The sequence below is a fragment of the Ochotona princeps genome, chromosome 7 (assembly GCF_030435755.1).
Source record: "Ochotona princeps isolate mOchPri1 chromosome 7, mOchPri1.hap1, whole genome shotgun sequence".
NCBI classification, from domain to species: Eukaryota; Metazoa; Chordata; class Mammalia; order Lagomorpha; family Ochotonidae; genus Ochotona; species Ochotona princeps.
The window spans coordinates 55,162,605-55,186,634 of NC_080838.1; the positions used below are offsets into that span (position 1 = coordinate 55,162,605).

The 24,030-nt window shown below is 36.3% G+C and overlaps 1 protein-coding gene across 2 annotated transcripts in view; it reads right to left on the reverse strand.

Annotated features, from left to right (window-relative positions):
• The window catches only part of CCSER1 (coiled-coil serine rich protein 1), a 1,128,290-nt gene that overhangs the window by 729,613 nt on the left and 374,647 nt on the right, over window positions 1-24,030 (reverse strand). For both annotated transcript variants that reach the window (XM_004590570.2, XM_058667043.1), the window contains exon 6: window positions 12,930-13,137. In XM_004590570.2, the coding sequence (XP_004590627.2) occupies window positions 12,930-13,137 (208 nt within the window). The remainder of the gene's footprint in view (window positions 1-12,929; window positions 13,138-24,030) is intronic.

Consider the following 24,030-nt stretch of genomic DNA (forward strand, 5'->3'; position numbering starts at 1 on the left):
TACAAAGAAGCCTTTGATCCTAAGAATTCCATCTCCATACCTTTGCAATTTGGCCTTCTCTGCCATGCTTCCCTTTTAACTGCCCAGACCAGATGGTCACTGGGGTTCCTCTCAATATGGAATAAGGTGCCTAAGATTTGCTCTTCTCATCTGGGCAGGTTACATTCTCAGGGGTTGAAAGTTGAAGACATTTCTGTATCTGGAAAGAGTAGCTATTTTGTTCATTTTGGGACTTCTGCTCTTGAGAACTCGACTTGGAACTCCACACACTCCATCTAGGCATTCAGGCAGTAGAGTCCACCCTGTCTCACATGGCCTTTCCTCTGTGTTTCTTCTTCTTACAGGAACATAGATAATATTGGAGTAGAGCCTTAACTTTATGACCACATCCAACTTTAATTATTTCTCTTTAAAAAGATTATTCTTTTATTTACTTGAAAGGTAAAGTTATAAAGAGAGAGAGATCCTCTATCTGCTGGTTGACTCCCCAGACGGTCATAATAACCAGAACTGGGCTGTTTCAAAGCTGGGAGCCAGGAGATTCCTCCATACCTCCCACTTGTGTGCAGGTGCCCACATACTTGGGTCATCCTCCATTGTCTACCCAAGTCATTATCAGGAAGCCAGACCAGAAGCAGAGCAGCCAAGAACTGAACTGGTGCCCATATGGGATGCCAATGCTGTAGGAGAAGAATTAGCCAGAAAATTCACAATGCCATACCCTGTAAATAGATTATTTTTCTTTTTTTAACTTTTGTTGTTGTTGTTTATATTAAGGGCTCTGTGTGTGTGTGTGTGTGTGTGTGTGAGAGAGAGAGAGAGAGAGAGAGAGAGAGAGAGAGAGAGAGAGAACTTCTATCCTCTGTTTTACTTTCCAAATGCCTTTGATGTCCAGTGCCGAGGCAAAGCCTATACTAGAGTGAGAAACTCAATCCAGGTGTCCAGTGTGAAAGCAGGAAACCAACTACTTGAGCTATCATCATTGCCTTCTAGGGCTTGAATTAACAAGAAGCTATAAGCCAGGAACAGAATCCTGAGCTGAAGCCAGACACTTGGGGCATCCTTATCAGGATCCCCAAGTGATCAAAATCCTACCCCAACACATACGTTTCTGTTTGTGAATCCAAATCAAAATGAAGTCACTGGTCTAATTTCCCTAGGTTTTCAATTTCACCAAGGTTAAAATGATACACATCAGAAATAGCTGTCCTTTAGCTAACTGCGTCAGCATATATACTTCTGCTCACCTGTGACACACAGATGTACTAAGGTTTGTATTACTCCTCCCCAACTGCATTATATTATCTAAATCTGTAAAACAATCTTTTTCACTCTAATTAAATATATCTTTCATTCTGATATTCAAATGAAAACAAAATGTGATCTCAGTAAAAATGTGTCTCAAAGGAACAACTGCAGCCCTCCCCAGTACCCTTTGCTTAAGTGGCTCTTAGCTCTCTCCCTCACTCTCCAAGCACAAGTGCTGATTACTCTAAGCATTCCCAGGAGAATCTGCAGGCTGCCATCTGCTGCATATCTGCTACGCTGCAGCTTGACATTTGCCTTGCCAGATTCGGCCCATGCAATTACCCAAGTGCCTGAGTTGTATCACAACTGAAACATTAATGCTGAATTCTTGAAGGAAATCGAACACTAGACATGCATAACAAAACCACATAGTGATTATTTGATTAATTATTGAGTATGATTATAAAGCAAACAGGAGATTAGCAGAGCATTTAAGTACAATAAGGGTGGCATTTATTGTTAATATTGTGGATTATCATTTGCTTTCTTATGAAAATCAAAGGGTACCCATCACTAGCAGATGAGGTACACATACTAAAAAAAATTTATGTGGCTGAAAGGCATGCATGGGCTGACCTAGATCCCAGAATTTTTATTTTCATACAAAATAAATACCAAAAGTCTCTCTGATAGCGAAGAAGTCATCAAAATATGTCTACAATTTTCACAGGCATAGGCAGGCACAGAAAATTGGACTGAGGGGAATAGATTTTGTAGACACTGAGTTGCAGCATGAACAATCTGAAATAACTAAATTTTTCAATGTAATACTTTGCATTTATAAGAGCAGAGTGTAAAGATTTTGATACACACACATAAAATATAATGTGAAAGTTAAAAACATAGTACATTTAAAAGACCTCTATCTTCCCTGTATAAATTATATATAACTTCTATTACTGCCATTATTTTGTTTGGCAGTTCCTTATTATTTTCTTAGATTTTGCTATTTATATGTGTGTATATATATATATGATACATGTAATAAGTATTATAAAATGTGCCAAACATATATAGCTAATTTAACATACACCGTTTTAAAATACATTATTTACATTTGGATATTGTTAAATTCTATTATTTTTGAATTTATCTGTAAGTAGATGTTTCTGTTTAAAAAATTCTTTGTAGGTCATAAAATATTAGCCTGAATCACTATATTACATAACTATAGAAAAACCAACTGGAAGAATACTTTGCAATAAATATTTTGGGGAAACCCTCAAACACCTAGGAGTCTTGAACATGCACTTGTCTTGTCATTCCACTCCTGCAAGACGACAGATTTGAGCACCTAGCACACACACAACTGGAGACAGTAACTATGATAGCCGAAATTTGAATCAGAATACTCTCTTCTAATGTCTAACTTCCCATCACATATTAAATTGCCTTGGCTTTACAAGTAGTGATCTGTAGTAATGTAAGCCACACATTTTTCCTTTTCTTTATTTCTTTCTATCTTTTTAAATACTTATTTTAATTTTTTATTGGAAAGTCAGATATACAGAGAGCAGAACAGAGAGAGATGATCTTCCTTCTGTTGATTTATACCCCAAATGGCCACAACAGCTGGAGCTGCACCGAACGAAAGCCAAAAGCCAGGAGCCTCCTCTTGGTCTCCCATGTCGGTGCAGGGTCCCAAAGCTTTGGGCTGTCCAAGACTGCTTTACCAGGTCACAAACAGGGAGCTGGCTGGGAACTGAGGCTGCTCGGTCTAGAACTGGCACCCCTATGGGATCCTGGTGAATGCAAGACAAGGATTTAAGCCTGTAGGCTATCGTGCTGGGGTCTCTCTCTCTTTTTTTTTTTAAAAACAAAATCCTCAATCCGGAGAGTACTGTGTCAAAGGCACTTTGGGTAATCTTTCTTGATTAACCTAACAAAGTCTTCAATGTTCTTCCCTGCTAATGAGCCTGGAAAATTAGAGGATTACAGTTCATATATGTGGGTCCATTCGACTCATGTGTGAGACCAGGATGCAGTTTCTGGCTCCTGCTTTCAGCTTGGTCCGGACCTGATTATTGTAGATACCATGAGAGCAAACCAGTGGGTGATAGAAATCTCTCTCCCTACATCTGCCCCCCCCATCCACTCTGTTCCCTCACTCTCCCTAATATCCTGCCTTACACAGAAATCACCCCCACCCTCCCTCGCAATGACCATCGGGATTGCTCCGAAAACCCCTCATAGCAAACAAACAATCATACAAACTAAAAAAACCTAAAATAAATAGACAAACAACAAAAAGTAGAGCTTGGAATCTGACAGGAAAGAGCTGGTGTGGATTGGCTCATGCCTCGCTGGGTGGGATACAAAGATTAGTCACTCCTCACCATGGTGTTGAGGATATTCCTGAACACACCCCCCCAAAAAAAATGTTCTGCACCTTAATTGTCGACAAATGTCTTGTTAGAGTTACAAGCCAATATAGATTACCCTAAAATCTGCCAAGATCAGCAAAATTATACTTCAACACAACAAATGGCTAAATACTAAGATGAAATAGACACAAGACAGCTGAATGGTACGTTATAGCCATTTTAAGGAATATAGCAGCCGGTCCTGTATATAAACTAAAATTGAAATGTCAATGAGCTAATCATAGGTTGTGGTTAAGAACTTGCTTTTTTTTTTTTTTTTAACATACTGGTTACTCAAAACCATGTCAATTCCATAATGTTGCAAATTGCTGTTGATGTTATATTGGGACTCTTAATTGACTGGGATGATATTCTACCAGCTCTAACTTCGGACCAGAAATGGTCTCCCCAAGAAACTGTTCAACCCATCTGGACAATAAGTAGCTGGACTCTATGCTTGGTATACGTTTGCAAGCAAAGAATCTTGAATGAATTTGAACTGTAATACTGCATCAAGGTGGAGGAATCCACCAGGGGGGAGGGGGGGCGGGGGGGAGGGGTGGGGGGATTCCCAGAGCCTATGAAACTGTCACATAATGCAAAATAATTAATACTAAAAAAAAAGCATCACAAAGTCGACATCACCAAAACAGAATTTGTTTCCTCCTGAATCACACAGTTTACTCCTTTCAAGCACAGAAAAGCCACTATGTCTGCCCATCCCTCAGAACCCAACTTTCAGAGTTATCCTTGCTATTTCTGTCACCGCTGCATTCCAGTGTACCATTAAGGACCACTGACATGGCTTCCAAACACATCACACGTCTCTTCCCGTTTCTCCTGATCAACTGCTACCACCTGGTCTGTCACAGTGATTTCCCACCTGAGACAGGCTTCTTATGTATTGACTGTCAGCAGGAAATGCAATAGACATGCAGTCATTCCTTCAGAAAGGAATGTCAGGTCAAGCATGTTTAATTAAGTGAGGCCCAAACAGCATATAAGGCAATAATATTTCTGCTTTCCACTTCAGCTAATATATGCCTTATTGATAATAATAAATATTGAATTGTCATTCAAGGCACACAGCACTATATGCTATTAAAGCACATTACTGTGATATTTTAAAGTGTTGAATAAATCTAAAATATTTTTCTACCTATCCTGACACAGTTAAGAATTATGACAAAAATAAGTTAACAGATAGCTAATATCAACATGTGCCCATACCACATTCCCCTTGTGACACTGCAATAAACACTTTATGGCTTAATATTTCAAATTATCTTATGAATTAATTATTCATATTGTATATGATGAAATTATTCTCAAAACCGTGCTTGATATGAAACAGTTATTAGGTGGGAGAGGTGTTATACACAGATCTGTTTGATGCCATACATCTGTTATCTTTATCACTTTATTTCCTCCAAGGGAACTTTCTGAGTGCAATGGAACCACGTGGCATTATAGAGGAACTTTAATACACTATCTCTAACTACTCCCAGAAAACTGGTGAAAACAAGGGATGCTTATGTAGCAAAAGAGTCACAGAATTGTATTTACCTTATTTATTTCCCAAATAAAGATTCATAGTTTCATAAAGAGCCAGGCTTTATGTCGGCAGAGCACTCTTGCGAGGAAACCTACCAGTCTTCAGTGACTTTGAGATACACTCTTAAGTAAGAAGTTTCTTCAGGAGTCTTACAGTGAATCCTGAGTATATCAAGGGCAATGTTACATCGTTGAGTTTTTCTAAAAGGGAGAAGAAAATGCGGCTACAACAGCATTTTGTAAAAACTGATGATGATACCACAACTTGGTTTGCGTGACTATGGATAATTGGTCCTAGTTCACATTGAAGTTTCACAGATGAAACTATCGGCATCAGCTTATCACTCAATCCCATGATGGCTTGCATGTGCACCCACTGCAAAGTGTATTACCTTGAGTTCTGATGTACTCAGAAGCCTATGAAAAAACCACAGCAATTCAGAGGCAAAAACATGTGAGAACCTGTTTCACTTAAAAGAGCTTAGGGTTGCCCTATGGAACTTTACAAAGGCAATCAGAACTATAAGAATCTAACGGGGGTATCTCTGTGCCATTTTAAGCTAGACAGGGTTTGTTTCAAAGAGATTATGGCTGTGGACTTTGTATTATGCCACGAATCCCAAACAAGTCCACAAGAAACCCGGAAAGAATTGACGGGAGACATATTCCAGGGAAACACTTTCCTCATTGTAGTTAATGAGACAAAGAGAGTGTAAAATGTGGATATCACTCTCCAAAGGCACAGACAAGGATGAGAAAACTATGCGGCTGTAGCCATGCTAATTTTATAACAAAGGATGACTCAGAGGATAAAATCAAGTACACAGAGTACAGAACTAAACTTGATGGAGCGTTATTCCTAGGCTTTGAATCCTAATTAAGAAGTTACTAACCTGTGCAAAATTCACAAATCAAAATGGAAAGAGTCCTGCTTGAGCTGCTGTACTTAAGCCTTTTTATTAAAACAATTGCTCGTTCATTTGAATGTCAGAGTGACAGAGAATCTTCCATCCACTTAGTTCATGGCCTAAATGGCTACAACAGTCAGGGTTAGACCAGCTGAAGCTAGGAGCCAAGAACTCTGTTCAAGACTTCCACATGGATGGTGGGTATTAAAGTGCAAGACCCATCATCTGCTGCTATACATTACTGAATTTCAAGTCCCATCTGTGGTTGCCTTGGCAAGACCAGAACAAATGAGTCTATCAGACCTATAAAGCCCACAGGGATTTATGGAATTTTCTTTTCTTTACTTTTGTTTTTGATTCTTTTTAAAATTATAATTATTTCCACGATATCGTTTCATAGTTCTAGGGATTCCTTCCCTATTTCTCCAATCCTTGTTCTCCCACTGTTTTTCTTCATATTATTACATTAGCATAGTAACATACTTCAGCAACAGTCACAGTCCAACATTCTGCTGTTTAAGTGTAACATGGCAATGTAGGAATAGGCAGCGGTATGTAATCTAGTATCATACTGTTAACATGTATTTAACAGTTTAAATGGAGTCCTATTTTTCTTTCATTCAGGAGTAGAGAGGGATACTGCAACATATTTTCACTTCCTGGCATGCTAATATCCAAATTGCAAGATTACGAATTTTCTTTTACTGTAACCAGTGTCAGCATTTCCACTTTTCCTTTTTAAGATAATAAATTTGATTTCTTTTTTTAAAGTTTTCTTTTATTGTCTTTTATTTTTTTATTAGGCAAATTTACAGAGAGAAGGAAATACAGACATAAAGATCTTCTATGTGCTGGTTCACTCCCCAGGTGGCCAAAAGGGCCAGAGATGTAATATTCAAAGCCAGGAGCCAGGAGCTTTTTCTAGGTCTTCTCTATGGGTATAGGGTCCCAAGGCTTTGGGCTGCCCTTAACTGCTTTCCAAGGCCACAAGCAGTGTGGTGGATGGAAAGTGGAGCAGCTGAGACACAAACCAGTGCACATATGGGATCACAGCGGTTACAAGGTCGGGATTTAGCCAGTAGGCCAATCACACCAGGCACAAAATTGATTTCTTTAAAATATATTAACTTGTCCAGATTTTTAATTTCTGTATACTTTGTTTAAAAGTTGTATTTTAAAAAGATTCATTGACAAACATTTGTTACATTGTTGTTAAAAGCATTCTCCAGCTGCAATTTTGATATTCGTAGGATTTGCAGTGATTATACACCTCAATCTATTGCTCATGTTTACAATTTGTATTTCCTTTTTTTGCTTCATCTTTATTTTTTTTCAACTTCCTCAAAAACAGTTTGGGTTTTGTTAATTTTCTATCATTTATTATATACAGTCCCACAATTTCATTTTGAAAATATGAAGGATTTGGAAACAGGCATCTTGCCTAGGGGTTTGGATGCACATGGCCCACAACAGTGTAGTACCTAGGTTTAATTGCCAGCACTGGCTCCTGATTCCAGCTTCTTACAAATGCAGACTTGGACAGGAAAAGTGATGGCTTAGGTGAGCGGGTTCTGAACACTCACATGGGATTCCTGGATTGTACTGATGTCTCTAGGAATTGGTCCTGTTCCTTTCTCCTTTGGACATTTCGGGAGTGAATCAGCAGTTTATGGTTCTGATTATTTCACTACCTCTCAGATAAATATAAATATATATCTATGTATATATATATACATATATAAATAAAATCAAGAAATAAAGGGCTTGATGTTTGGGATTACTGGAAATACGCACATGCATTTGAATAATAAAATTTTATTTTGAAAGAAGGGCAACAAATTAGATCTATGATAATTCCATTGAAATTGCTCACACTTAGCTCGCCACAATGAAAACACTATGCTCAGCCTGACAAGTGAGCAGTAATAAATGTTTTTATACCAACTTTCTATAACATATAAAACTTATATAACATATATATAACATGTATATATGTACATATGCATATATTTATTTTCTCTGTTTTTGAAAGCTAGACCAAGAGAGTGAGAAAGAGAAAGATGAAAACTGAATGACTGATTTTCCCATTCACTGATTCACTCCACAAAGGGCCAAATTCAGGTCTGAACTAAGCTGAATAAAAAAGCCAGAACTCTACCCCATCTCCTAACTGGGGGAATGAGCTCAACAACATGGGTCATGGTCCACTATTTATCCAGGCACATCAATGGGAAAGTGGTAACAATTATAGTAGTCAGAACTCGAACAAGTGCTCTGTGTAGGCTTAATTCTATAGCTGGTGTCAACCTCTGATACCCATCTGTTTAAACAGCTATTAGATGTTCTGTTTTGTGGTTGTATAAGGTCTTACATTTATTATTTTCTACTGAAATCCCAATGATGGTTTTTAAAAATTTCATTCTCTTGTTAAGATTGAGTACAAATGGAAATTAAAAAACAATCACAAAGACTCTAGGATTTTCTGCTAAAGTTAAATATTTTAAGACAATTTTTAAAGTAAATCTAATGAACAAGATAACCAAATGTTATTCCATGAAAAATTCCAAAAAGATTTATGAAATTATTGTAATCACTTAGTCTTCAAAATACACAGCATTTAATTAAATTACATATAATAACCTCTGCAGCAAGTCTCTTTTTTACATTCTGAAAAAGCATATTATATATTTCATTGAGTTTAGAGAAATTTTCTTTTCAGTCATTTTCTTCTTTCTTGCATCAGGCCCTCAAGTCTATAACTTTTATTCTATTAACAATTCATTCAACAGCAAGCCGTAAACTGAACGAAGTATATTATTTCTTTCACTTGTCTGTAAAAAAATCACTTATTAAACAGTAAATATATTACAAGTTGTGCAGACATTTGGGAAAAGACCACAAGATCATGTTTTGTGTATGTCAGAAGGAAGAATTAACAAATAGGAAGAGGGCTAAATGATCCAATGTCAAAAGAAATGTAAACTATCCTGAGATCTCACACCTTCTAAGGATGATTAGAATATATTCAAGAACTCAACAGGAGAGTCATCTGATCACTTACTCATTTTCCAAGGATTGCAATGAGGATGCAGGGTTTGTGCAAGGGAAGCCTAAGGGCAGGATGATCAATTATAAAACAATTGAGGCAAACTTGGCCATCGCTAACACATAAGCAGTTGAAGGACACAAGGAGATTCCAAGAGTGTTCAGAGGTAAGAGTGCCCTAAGTAGGGGAACAGTCCAGGAATGCTCAGTGAAACTGGTGAATGACAAAATATCCAAATCCAGGCTTTCTTCCTGTGTGCTTGAAACAGACTCTGGGAATGCCTTCAAGACTCACAAGTCTAAGCCAAACTCCAGGCTAACAGCTGCAGAATTTTTAGAGCAGTGTCAAGTCATCCCTCACCAGTGACTGAGTTACACGCATCCTGTTACATTCCCTTTCAAATTCCCTTTCAAAAGCACATTTCATAAAAGTCTACATTATAGATTCCCTTAGTAAATATGACTCCCACAGCTGCAACAGTATTTATTATTTAGTATTACACATGTTGTTACATGGCAGTACAAAATAAGAGATAAGTTGTCAGAATGAATTACTTGATGAAATAATGTCTTTGTTAAACCTTAAGTAATTCATTTTGGCAACAGTAACTCATGCAATGACAGTTAATGATAAATTATGTAAAAAGAAGAAAAGCTGGAATGACTTAAGAGGCTTGATATTTTAACAGAACGAAGGCAGTTAGCCAATAACAAAAAATGTCAAAAAAACTTTTACAGATGTGATATCTTCAAGATCTACTGGAGAAACTAAACCCTAAAGCTAAAATTTAAATGATTAGAAATCAATCTCAACATTGATGCTTACGTTGATTACATAGTAGAAGCAACGTAGATATGATACCACTTATCTATTTTATATGAAAATCTATATGGATAAGATTATTTGAATTGTCAAGTATTTCAACGATCACACAAAGCTTTCTAAGGAAATTGTTCTTAGTGCTCTACACATTGAATGGATTTTAGAAATTTCAGAAAAGCGATCTAATAACAATCTACCTAGATGTTCTTTTAGCTAGCCAGTCATTATCCAGAACCAGGTAGCTTGAACTAGGTGTGCTTAAAAACTTGATAAAACCTCATATCACTACAGTGGTATGGGAATAAAAAATGTGAACATATACTCATGTGAAAAGTAGTATTAAAGCAAAACACTAAAAACAAATGTTAGTAAAACAATAACTAAAATATCTTCATAGTTTAAATGTGCAACTTTGCGTTAAATTTACACAAGGGGGATAAAATTCAACAGAGAGCCTACATAGTAATGGCAAATTAAAATTAAAGCTCTCTCACAGTTAAAAATTATATTCAAATGTTTGTTACTATATACAAGCTAATGAACAAGTAAGCATGTTTTTCTATATTAAATGATATTGTTAATCAAAAAAATACTTGGCATTATGCTCAAATTTAGTAAAGAAATACAAATTGCACTTCAAAAACTGCTGGGTTTTAAAATATTTTAATGGAAAACCACCTTAAATTTTATTATCAGAAGAGCTGGCTCATCAATAATGTTAGACTCTTGCTTTTCCTCATGGACAATGAGGATCCCACTGCTCTCTGTGTAGGCTACACAAACACAGGTAATCATGGCTGCTTTACAGCAGGCTGAAAAATCAAGTATCTTTAGACTTTTAAGTAATCTGTAATGAAGAAAAGCAAAAGTATAAAAGAGGTTTCAGCATATTCTGAATATTAACTGCAATGGAATATTTACCAGTATTTAAAAACTGTATAATTAAAATACCAAGAATTGTCCTATCACTTCCTGTCTGTTCTTAAGTTGCTTTTACATCTACTGACTTGTCCTTAAAATGAAAATCAAAGAGAAGGGTGATAGGGTTAACTGAAAGGAGGAAATAATAGGGTTAATTGTCAAGGTAACTGTCCTTCCTGGGATTCTAAAAACTCTAAGATCATTCCTATCTCCTATTTGCTTCCTGGTGTCTCAGAAATCAGGGTTTTGCCCATGACTGGATGCTGGTGTCTTGGAGATTTCAGAGTTATAGAAATACATTCACCTTGGCAATTAACCCTATCAGAAGGATAGATATCTGAATAGACTATATACTTTAATATATTCTAAGAAATAAATATTGTTAGGCCTACATTATTCAAAAGCCCCTCCCCCAGAGCTGGGGAGATTCTAACTTACATAGTCATATTCAAGAAAATAATTTTATAGTTGTATGGAAACTATAGAGTCTTGTATCTGAGTGTAGTACTGTGTTGGTAAACAGTGAAGAAGAGGCTTGTCAACCATAAAAAGCATTACTTTGTTGTGTTTTATGATTTACTTCGAATACATATTCTCATAAGGCTGATTTCAAGCTACCAAAATCACATTAATTAATCCCTAACTAGAAAATATGGACAGTAGCTATCATACAGCACTTTTATCATCAAAATTTCATAGACATAAAACAGCTCATGGTTATAACAAATGGTAACATAAATCAAAAATGAGTTTCAATTACACGTTACCCTCAAAAGATAATTTGTTGAATGCCAAGCTTATATAATCTATTTTGCTGCTTTCACTTAATTGTCAGCTTATGTAATTTCAGAAATTCTAATAGTAAGGGCTATAAACATACCACCTCACTGATTCTAGATACAAAGAATACCCTGGTAATGCACACTGCTATGAGATACAAAAAGAAGAGCTCTTTCAACTTTTGCTTAAAATCACTAATGAGAATAAACTGAAGGTCCCCAGGAAGTGTTGCCAATCACTTCGTGTACACTGCCTTCTTCCCGATTCAATTCTTTCCTGTGGTGGCAGTTGCAAGTATTAGTCTCCGGTATTACTATTATCATCAAACTGTTTTAAAACAGAAAATACTAGCAACAACGAACGCAAGGTAGCCATAAAGCTATTTCTTCAAAACAGTAACATTTCTGTTCTCACAGTACTTATTAATATCCCATTATTAAGATTAATGTATTGAAAGATAATGGAATGTAATAAAACTTACTGCGTAAGTAGTCACAAATCTTAGGCTATTTTCTTAAATTCACTACTAGAATAAAGTTTTTAAAATTTTCTGACCCTCATTTGGCATACCTATATCTAGAAAGTAATATAGTGCGTATATTTTTACATAAATTATTCAAAGAAAATAACTCTTAGTTTTAAAATTATGAAAATTAATTCATAATGTACAGGTGTTCTAGTGTGGCTGATTTCTGGACATGAATGTAAAAGAATACCATGATTCACTTTCCTGGCTAGCACGTCTATATGACTAACTCCATAGGCTGTGGGAGAACAAGTGTATTCATCAGGTAAAAGTGTTCATATCTTCAATTTTACTGATTATTGGAACAAAAGTGATTAAGAGAGTTACTTTCACCATACCATGCATATATCAGGCCGAAGTAGCAATAAATTAAGTACATTTAATGCCTCTCTCAAGAGTTTCATAATAACATGAAACCATCATCTAGAAGCTGATGTCTATTTCTCCTCACCTGTTAAATAACAGGATGTTTGGCATACATTTATTTTTAAAATTCTTTTACAAAATCCTAGAGCTTAAGCAAACCTTCTGCAACAGAACTCCAAATGTTTTATTTGAACCATGAGGACAACTGAAGTCCAAGAAGATATTTGACCTCTATTCAATCTCATACAGCTAATTATAGAATGGGGCCTAATCAGGCACACAGACTTCATTGTCCACCAGCATCAACAGCCATTAATTGTGGAGTAAATCATTACCTCTTGTAGCACTCTCTTCATCTTCAACAGCAACGTCTTGACAGCTGTGCAGTCCTGCAGCATCAGTCTGAACGGCAGAGCATCCATGCCTCCATTCTCTTCCACACCTGGTAGGGGCCAGTCTGCAGATGGACTGCTGGGCGTCCGGTTGATATGCGAACACCTTGCTTCCTGCTCAACATCTCTTGTTAATTTCAAGGAAAGATTCCTGAGAAGAAAACAAACAGGCAAAAGTTAGAATGTAACGCACTTAGAGCATTATTTCCCAAGCTGATAATCAACGCTACTGGTACAATGACAAAATTTGTGGTTAGTTTCATTTTTTCTTCATATTAGTCTCAGAAATACTAGTGTGTTTTATGCATAAATTGTGAAATGGGTCAATCATTTATTTATTGATAAACTCAATATTAATTCCTACATTAGTATATCATCATTCTCTAATTAGCTTTTTAATTATATATGATACTTAAGCAATATTACAATTATACAAACATACAATTTATACAACTATACATTATACTTAAAATGCCAAGGGTCAACAGAACTCACTGAAAATGAATTTCTTATTTAGTGTTTCTGATATTATACTTTAACAAGTAAGGAATGTTACCACACAAAACATTTAAGAAAATGAAATTGAGTAATTATTTTTAATTACTGAAGCAATTAATGGCTATTACAGTGTTTAAGAAAAGTGCTATACACATAAATTTGTGTTCAAACGGCACACATGAAATCAACAGAGATGTGTAATTCTCTTATGCAATATTGCATGAAGGGAGGCACAATAGGTCACTACAAAATATACCACGTTGTCCTAAAGACCATTTTGAGCTAAAGGTAATTTAGAAGAAGCAGACACAAGAAAAGGTCTCTGCACTCTGTTTCCCAAATATGGGATACAAATGCACAGAAGTGTCCCCTCTCCCCTCTCCATCAAGAAAAGTAGACGTTCAGTAGGGGGGAGAACCCCAGATCCTCACTGCACAGCAACAGCTCTCAGGAATTCCACAAACAACTTAAGACACGGGCTTTTATCTCACTAGTCAGTCCTTATCTTCTCACAAAGACATGGAAAATATCTGAATATTCTTTAAATGTTTGAATACCCTTCTATTTCCCTTCCTGCAATTCATTGTCCTACAAGCTACAACTCCTTTCCCTTTTCTAAAACTCCATTGTTCTTTTTCTTAAGACACTATGATTCTAACTCCATCTTTTGGGTAACTCATCATCACTGTTTCCATGTGTACACAGGATACACATTCCTACCAAATTCTGTTTTTTTCTTGTTAATCTTTTGTCAGTCTGATCTAAAAGACTGCAGCCCTACATAAACTTATGTTGAGCTCAACAAATGCTTTTAAAACCCTACACATACTTATCGAACAATGATTAAATAAGAATAATTGCATGTTCAAAAACACATTAATATGTAACTTTATTTGTTTGAAAAACAGCTTTTATTTTAAAATTATGGATTTTAAAATCAGTTAACCTTTAGCTTAAAGATATACAGAAAAAAAATACTGAGACTGATAATTTCCTAAAGGTGCAAGATGGATTTCAAAATACTTTGAAAAATAAGGATATCATGACAATTCTCTTTTAATATATTTGCCAAAGTTTGTTTCTCTTTGTCAAATTCAAGGAATCTATACAATAATAAATAACATTATACCCTGACACAAAAGAAGCTTTATGAAAAACAGCTTACGCCTTGTGCTCTACTTCAATAGTTTACACATATATCTTACTTTCTATATTACATGAGATCCCTTAGAAATCTATATAGAAAAAAAAAAGAGATCCCTTGTGCTTAGCGCCAAGTCGGCAGAAATACAAGTAAGAAAATAGGTTCTCAACAAATTTTATTCAAATATGACTATAATTAAGTTCTCTTTATAAATTATTGTATACTCCACTCCACTGTATAGTGGAGTGCCATAGTAATGAAATAATATTAAAAAAAATAGCCAGCATTTTTTAAAGGCTATTGGCTTAGAATTGCTATAACTATTTCAAGTGGTTTAATTTATTCAACTCTTGCTCCAGTCTAGGAGTTAGACATAAAGAGGATTTTTTTAACATGTTTATTTTTCTCTATGAGGAAACAGAAATGCACATATTTTAAATATTTATACATATTTAAGACTAGTAAGAAGTGAAACTTGGATGTACTTATCTAAGAGCTTTTACAATATGATGCATTTTTATTCCTACAAACTATACAATTAGCATGCATAGAATATCACCTAATATTTTTCCTAGTAGAGTATTTACTGTACCTCAGGCAGTCCTATACGGATGTTAAGTATATGAAACTACTCAATCCTTATGATTCTTTTTTGGTAGGAAATACTGTAATCCCCATTTCACAGCTGAGAGGTTTGAATCTTAGGAAGGTTCAGTAAATTGTCAGTAGTTACACAGCTAACAACAGACTCTGCTGAGACATGATACTCACAATGGCTTTTGGCTCAAAACCACTATATCACGACGCGTTTCTGATGGAAATCCATCAAGCAGATGAATAAAAAGCAACAGTCTTCAGGTATACAAAGAAGCCCAAATGTGTTCACTTTAAAATGTGTATTTTATCTTACATGGCTGATTTGTTTTTCCTACATTATGCACAATTATCCCTAAGAACTTTGATTTTACATTACTATTTTTGTTTTTGGGTTAACACAACAATGTTCATTTTATTCAATATCAACATTACTTTATTCAACCATATATTTTACTGAGAACCCACAATTTGGGCAGTTCAGCAGAGACAGTTCATTTCCCATCTGCGCAGCAACAATGGAGGTAGCGTGAAGGTTAGTGGCTGGACTCGTCTGAGGCCTTGTATATATCCAAGTTTACCTGCCTAGTGCCTGCGGTGAGTAGGGCAGAATATCCCTGGCCCTGGGACACCTCCTCTCTAACTACCAAGTATGTGGCTCTCGATAGCCAAATGTCTCATTTGTTGGCTCAAAGCTCCCAAGACCACTGGCCAAGAAAAAAAATGTATATTGCATTTCTTACAATAGTACTTCAAAAAGCTGGTGGAAAAGTAGAGCTTAAAGGCAAGTTGATATTGGCACAATAAAATGTTTAAACATGTGCACAGTTCCTCACATAAACACATTTTCCATGAATTTGTGAAAAACTTATATATAGATAATCATCAGAAGCCATCAGCGCCAATCATATTCTCCTCAAGGAGGTATTCACAAAGGTTCCCACCACCCTGCAGCCCACCCAGGTTTCCAGTCATAAGAAAATGGTCTCCACCTTCTCGGTAAGACAGGAAAACATTATTATAGCTAATTTGGGAAGGTACAGTCTCCTATTATGGGATTACTAATATTCAACTATAAAACAGACTTATCTTGGTGATTGAAAAATGCATCTGAAGCCTTTCCCCTATATGAATTATCCTTAATTATTTATAAACTCTCTACAAAACACTATCTCTTGGAATCTCGCATAAATTCTACAAAGCTACCGTTTTCTTTTTCTACAGAAGCAAGAACTGGTTCGGAAGACCTCTCAGGTCACTCATCCAGTAACAGACAGGGCTGGATCTGAAGTTTTATGCAGCTGTAAAGCAACAGGGGTTATTTATTTATTATTGTTACTGCCTTCTATGACCATTTTCTCTAATACCAATAAAATGAAATAGAATATAAAATAGACATTATACTAGCTATACAGAAAAATACAGTAGTATTTTAGCTATAATAGAATTTTCAAAGACTTCTCAGGTTAAAATTGTAAACAATCACAGGGTTTTGCAAGTAATAAGCTTACTCAGTAACTATTTCTATTATTGAAATTGAATAAATGACACAATGAGTAAATGAATAAAACACAATTGTTTTATGTAAAATTCTTATTTGTACAGAAAAATTCCACTGATTAGTAATGTGCCTCTAGAACACTGGCAACAAAATGACTAAATGAATGTTTCTTCAATTTCTTTCAATTAGCTCACTGATTCTTTAAAATTATTTTTCTGACCTCGGATCTAAATATCTGCGAATACTGACAAAACTTTGACAAACCATTCTCTCATACCGTATCGAGACAATATTCAGGAAGATATTTCTGAGGGCCTGGAGATGATGACAAATTGACACAAATACTAGGGCTCTGTCACTTTTCAATAGGTAAGTTGAGATTGCTGTAGAAATGCATTTAGTAGATAAAAGTAACTATTATTTTATACTTTAAGAGTTGGGCTTCTTAATTCTAAAGAGAGAGAATGACCTTTTTTTTTAATTGCACAGTGGTGGAGAGCATCCACAAGGTGTGCAGCAGTGTAACAGTCCATGACATGGTAGAAATTGAAAAGCTTCTGTTACTGACCTCAAGGGGCCCACCACAATAAGCAATTCCTCAGCAGCTGATACCTACAATAACATATCCCTTCATGTATGAAAAACAAATCAATTTCTCTGAAAATAATTTTTCATTTATTTGTTTATGTATTTATTTATTGGAAAGTCAGACATACAGAGAGGAGAGACAAGAAAATCTTCTGTCCGCTAATTCACTCCCCAAGCGGACACAATGGCCGGAGCTGAGCTATTTCAAAGTCAGGAGCCAGGAGCTTCTTCCAGGTCTCCCATGCGCATGCAGGGTCACAAGGCTTTGGGTTGTCCTTGACTGCTTTCCCAGTTCACAAGCTGGGAGCTAGATGGGACGCAAGGCTCTGGGATACAAACCATCGGCCATATGGGATCCCGGTGCATGCAAGGCAAGGACATTAGCCACTAGACCACCTCACCGGCCCCAAATATTTCATTTCTCCACTAAGAAACAGATCATTTGCTGGACTCTACTGATCACATACTTCTTAATTAGGCCAAAACAGCTAGTAAAGTGAAGCAGGCTGATTCTCTGTGGCAGATCTGAGCTCACCCTCCCATTTTAATCTATAACTATTGTGCATTTTATCGGTTAGTGTGGACGGTTTATAATCACTCCATAATTTCATATTCATACTTTAAACAATAAACCATTACTGGGTCCAACATACCCAAATCTTTTTTGGACAAATAACACCAGGAGTGGTTGATAAGACAAAGAGAAAAAGCTCTTTAGTGAAACCACAGATTCCTCTGTTACAGACAATTCATAATGAGACCAGGGAGAGGATAGGACAGGTTTCTGGAGTTCTACTGCTGCATTAGTGGAGCTCACAAGATAGCACACTTCATGAATTTTGGGATGAATCACTCTGTGCCTCCAACTTTCCGAATTATTATAGTTTCAGGGAACTGAATAAATGTGTTTTGCATCAAAAAAGACAGTCCCAGAACTTAAGGGTATAAAATGTATGATACAATAGTAGATTAATCACTGCAACTATTGGTAAACAGAAAAAAGAGGCAATGCAACAGGGATCTTTGATAGAGCTGCTCGGGAACATTTTTACTTGCTGCTTATGAATGCAAACCACGTCTTCATAATTTAATATTTTGCAACATTCCTATTGGTTGAATTGAGACTTATGTACATTTCTCAGTCCATAAATACCAAAATAATACATTTTAAGCACAATTAGCAACAAAAAACATAAACACTGCCTTTTATGCATTCTTGAAAGATTGGAAGATTTTAGAATTTTACCCACTACTTAAAACATTTAACTTACATGTAAATGATGAATTAAATTTATATTTTTGTCTTTCAAGTTCTGTGGGAAAGAAATTTTCTACCAATTTTATCTGTAAGTCCTGATATTACTCTATTGTGTATTATGATGGCCCAGTTTAATGAGAAAACATAACTTGACACAAACTATTGAGTGACTGAAGGAATCTTTTTCAACAGAGAGACGATAAGATTAGTTTCATTTTTCCCATTTAAACAATCAACAGTATTATTTTAATAGTGAGGAATTTCCTTCATATCTGCATGGTTTGAAAACTTCCCAATATCATGGCCAAAGGTCAATGAAAATGCAAGTTGGTCTCCTGTGCACAGACCCTCTTAAATGTCGCTAAGCACAGCGACAGCTCTCATTAGAGGGACTCTCTAGAGCCAAAATGCATGTCCAGTACTTGATCTGCAAAATGTAACTGACTTTAAAACGAAAATTTTAAGGAATGGTAAACAAAAGTATTATCTGTTTCCCCAGTATAATAAATAAGCGTAAACCTGTGACTGTCTTCCAAAATGCCACTTAACAGGCTTGTAGAGACTAATAAATGTTTTTTAAACTCTAATTTTGGCAAATATTATTTACATCTCATTTCAGAAAGGTCCAGTTTACTTACTATGGATTTAATCCTAATTTAAATAATACTCAGACAGGCACAGGGATGCAAGTCTGTATTAGTGAGCAAGTACCTCAGAGCAAACAAATCTGTTTAATGAACTCTACAAAAAGTAATTATTGATATAAAGCTCCCTATTATCATTCATATTTTATATTCCTTGCCTATCAGCATAATTTTAAGAAAAAAAAAGTATTTAAAATTGCTCCATAAGTAAATATTTGGTAGATTCTTCAGGAAGGATGGAACTAGTGTCTATATACATAGTACAGAGAGTCTAAGAACTTGTTACTTATCCTTTGGATAAGAATTTATAAGCAGCAAGTTATTTTACTTCTCTGTTATATGGGCAAAAGCAGAGAGGATGCCAAATATATTACTATAACAGACAAGGTCATTCAGGGTCCAAGGACAAACTGTCTCAACAAGTCATTTGTGCTTACTCAGGTCCTGAAATGTTTCAGGCTTCATCATGCCTCAGGGCCTTTTCATATGTGGTCCAGCTGTAGGAAAAAGTTTCTCTTACCTACTCCCTGAACATCCCTTAAAATGCATCACTTCTTCAGGAAAAGCTTTGCCTGTAGATTCCTACACTTGAGAAATACACATTCCTTTTTCTACAATAAGCTTTCTCTATATCACTTTCACAAGTGTAATTAAAACTTAGTTTCATGGAAACCTCTAGAAACACACGATACTGAATTACGTTCTACCTTGCATTCCAAGTATACAAAAATTCTACATAACTTGTATCCAAATTTAATATTAATCATTTATGAAGTGTTCAAAAGGTTCATGGAAAATGTATACTATACTTCATGCTGATATCCTGGGATACCATAGGAAGGATAGAGGGGCATTGTTCTTCAAACTAATCCTTACCAATTCACATTTTCACATACCTGCAAACATATATGTGTACACACACACACACACACACACACACACACACACACACACACGCCCATGGTGAACTTAGCCCAGAGTGGTAAAGATTGGATCCGTTGTGTGAGGCTAATGGTATATACTTAAGATTAGATAGCTATTAACATGGCTTCTTCTCTGGGTCTTTCATCTGGCTCAATTTTATTGACTCCTTGGTATCATCTTTTCCATCAAACTGTATCTCTTTAAAGCATGATCAAGCACAGGGGGTTTCAGGCAAACAGTAGGACAAAAAAGTCAGCTCTAAGTGGTAAAATGATGTTGTTCAGTATAAGCTGTGAATTCCATAGCTGCCCTTCATTATGATTAAATACAACAAAAAGCATTCCAGCCGTACAGAACCAGCGCTACTGCTGACTTATCCTTCAAATTCTTCATGTAACTGCAAGTACAGTGCAAGAATGAGGGTTTTAGATTAAAATACAAAAAAAAAATACAGAACCAGAATATTTATGTTAAGAAAAACTGGAGGTGATGAGACACATATGCTACTTCGTTTGCACACTATCAGGCCTGCTGGCATCCTGGACAACAAGAGATTCAAGGTGCAGTTATTCAGGGGAGAAAACCAAGTCATGTTGGCCAAGAACAGGTGGGGAATGGGCTTAGGAGTAATGTGTCTGCAGCTGACCCTCTAACCACTCTTAACCAGTCATCACAACCCATTGTTTGAGACAGTTCCTAGCCCTCTATCTCAGCATTTGCTTAAAGAAATAGGATCAGGGATTCTCTGCCTTACTCCAGGCAGAACCCTTCCCACAGCAAGTAGTAGTTTAGGGATAGGGTACATGAATCTGTTCCCGGCCCTATCTTTTCACCCTAGCAAGGGAAATTTATTCTACATTTTTCTTTAAAGCCCAGTGCAATGGCTTGATTAACTAACTCTCCACTTCCAAGCACCAGGATCCCATATGGGCAGCAGTTCTTATCCTGGATGCTGCACTTCCCATCGAGTTCCCTGCTCATGGCCTGGGAAAACAGTGGTGGATGTGGGATCTTGCACCCACATAGGAGACCTGGAAATGGCTTCAGACCAGCTCAGCTCCAGCTGTTGCAGCCCTTACGGATTAAAGCAGATGAAAGATCTTTCTCTGTCTCTCATTTTGCCTATATCTGCCTTCCCAATAAAAATAAATAAATCAATGTTAATTTAAAAAATGAAAACAATTTCCTTATCCACACTACTTCCAAAAGCTGGAGATTTTCCATGTGTGGCCTCAGATAAGCATGCAGGTTGTTGGATGATTGCTTCCCTGGAATCCCTCACTTGCATTTACAGAGTACATGGTTGGAATAGATTTGCACCACTCCTTTCTCCCAGTAAGACGGAAAAGGGGTGATGCTGTGAACCATAGTCTGAGATACTTGGTAGTGCCAGCTATCCCCAACAAAATTTATCCTTACTTTCTCTACTCTGTAGTGGATGCCTGTTCTGGGCTTTCAGGAATGGGGCAGGACTGTGGATCTCTATTAAAACCTTAAGCTTTTCAAATTCCTGGATTCCAAGGAGAACCAGAAGCAAGGACCTCTGCAGTATTTGGAGCCATTGCCCTGCTTTGATACACTAGTGAATACTGCTATCACAGTAGCTAAGGAAGGAAGAGAGGGTTTTCGCTTGCTTGCTGAAAGATCACTGCAAACCTATTGTACTGAAATGCGACCAATGCAACAGAATGCTTTGGATAGTGTGTGCCTGTTATTGGAGTCCTCTCTGCCCTAAATGCTGCTCCATTTAATCAGTTTTTGTCCTGGTTTTGTAGCACTTTCCTGAGTCTCACTGAGTTGGTGATTTCTAGGTGACAAAGTTTGTGTATATACCATGTGTTGGACTTCCCCATGTTTATTATGGGTTTCAATTGTTTATACTTTTGTATTAATAGAAAAATAGAGTATCTGTGACAGAAATTTCTCACTAGGCAAATGGATCTGAAACATAAGCTTGGGGGAGAGCCTTCTTGAGGTAAAAATCTTATATCTAACTCTGGAATTCATTTGAGGAAAATGATATAATGTTAAAACTGTGTAATGTACTTCAAGGATAGGTCTTTCTTCTTACCTGAAAGTATAAGAATATTAAGTATTATAACTATTACAAAGGATATATTCCAATGAGAAGGATATTAACTGTAAAAATAAGGGTGAGAATATATCTAGTTGTGTAAATATTTCAGATGAGTCTATTTTAAGCAACTTGGAAACAATACCTACATTTTGTATTCATTAATGCGTCTATAGAAACTTGCACAACATTGTGCAAAGTTAATTTAGTGTGGAAAAACACATTTCGTCCCATCTAGTTGCCATTCTCATTTAATAAATAAGGAGGTTCAAATTTTCTCAGTGTCAGACAGACAGAAGTGATCTTCTTCCTACACTGTACTTTTCTCCAAGTTTCGTCGTATTTTAAAACAGCTAAAATTTATAAAAATATTTGTGTTTTTATTCTAGTCTCACCTGAGCTTAAATAATGTAGTATTATGAAGTTACACTCCCAAGGAATTAGATAAAATAGTAATGACCGCCAATACTAATTAAAACTAGAAAGAGTTTCCTTTGTCAACACTTTACAAATACTAAATATCTGAGTGTTAACTTCAGGAAAACTTTGAAAGCTCCAGCTCATTCTTGAACAGACCAGGCTGACTTGATTGTGTTCATTACCTTTTTCATAGGTCATTACAGTCATGAGTATTTCCATCTCATTATCTACCTTTTCCTTTCACATTTGATTTGCATTCCAGTTTAAAGAGCATTTTACTTATGAAAAAATTAGAATTAATCAGTGTGGAAATGAAGTACAATAAGGTTGAGTGAAGAATGACCCAAATTACTGCTTAAAAAAAATACCCTGCCCTCACCGATACATATCAAATCTCATCGTACACACGTTTGTCACTTGGCCATACATCACCTAATTAACTGTGTTACATGTTATTAATTAGGCTATAACTGAACCGTTAATACAACAGGGTTTGTTTCCCATAACATCAAAACTGAGAAAGTTGAGAGCACAAAATCAAGAACATTAATATAAATGGGAAGAAATCAAGACTCTTATTTATCTTCCATTGATATTATATAAGAAGATCTCACAGACTGGCTTGTTTTCCTGTGATAAATAAATTTCAATCAATTGTTTTAGAAATGGTAAAATTCATTATGCTGGCAATGTGCCACAGTGGGTGAAAAGCCTGTGATGCCAGCTTCTCAAATGGGAACTGGTTCCAGTTCCTGTTGCTCCACTTTCTATCCAGCTCCCAACTAATATAACTGAGTAGGCAACAGGAGATGGCTGAGCTGATTAAGAACACCCACACTGGAGATATGAGTGCATCTCCTGGTTCCTGGCTTCTGCCTACCCTAGACTTGGCTATGGAGCCATTTGGGGGAGCAAACCAGCAGTTGGAAGCTGTTTCTACGCACACCCTCTTACTGTAACTCTGTACTCTAAGTTAATAAACAATAAATGTAAAAACAAAAAAAATCTGAAAATTCAATCTTTTATTTTATTTATCATATTAACCTTACAAATTTCTGATGTGCTGGCAGACTTCTATATTCAAACTTTTCCAAATGACACATTTTGAAGGACAGAACACTATCTGCCCCCAAACTCTCTTCATATTTATTTATTCATTTATTTGAAAGGCAGAGCGTGTGTGAGAGAGAGACAAGGGATGGATAGGGCATGAGTGAGAGAGAGAGAGAGAATTTTCCACCCCTGGTTTAGTCTTCAAAGGCCCTGACAGAAACTGGATTTCCATCAGGGTCTCCACATGGCTGTCCGGGGATCAAGCGTTCTGGTAATCCTCTGCTCCCTCCCAGATACACTGGGAGCGCTCTGGCTTAGAAGCAGAACACTCAGGACTTGAATTGGA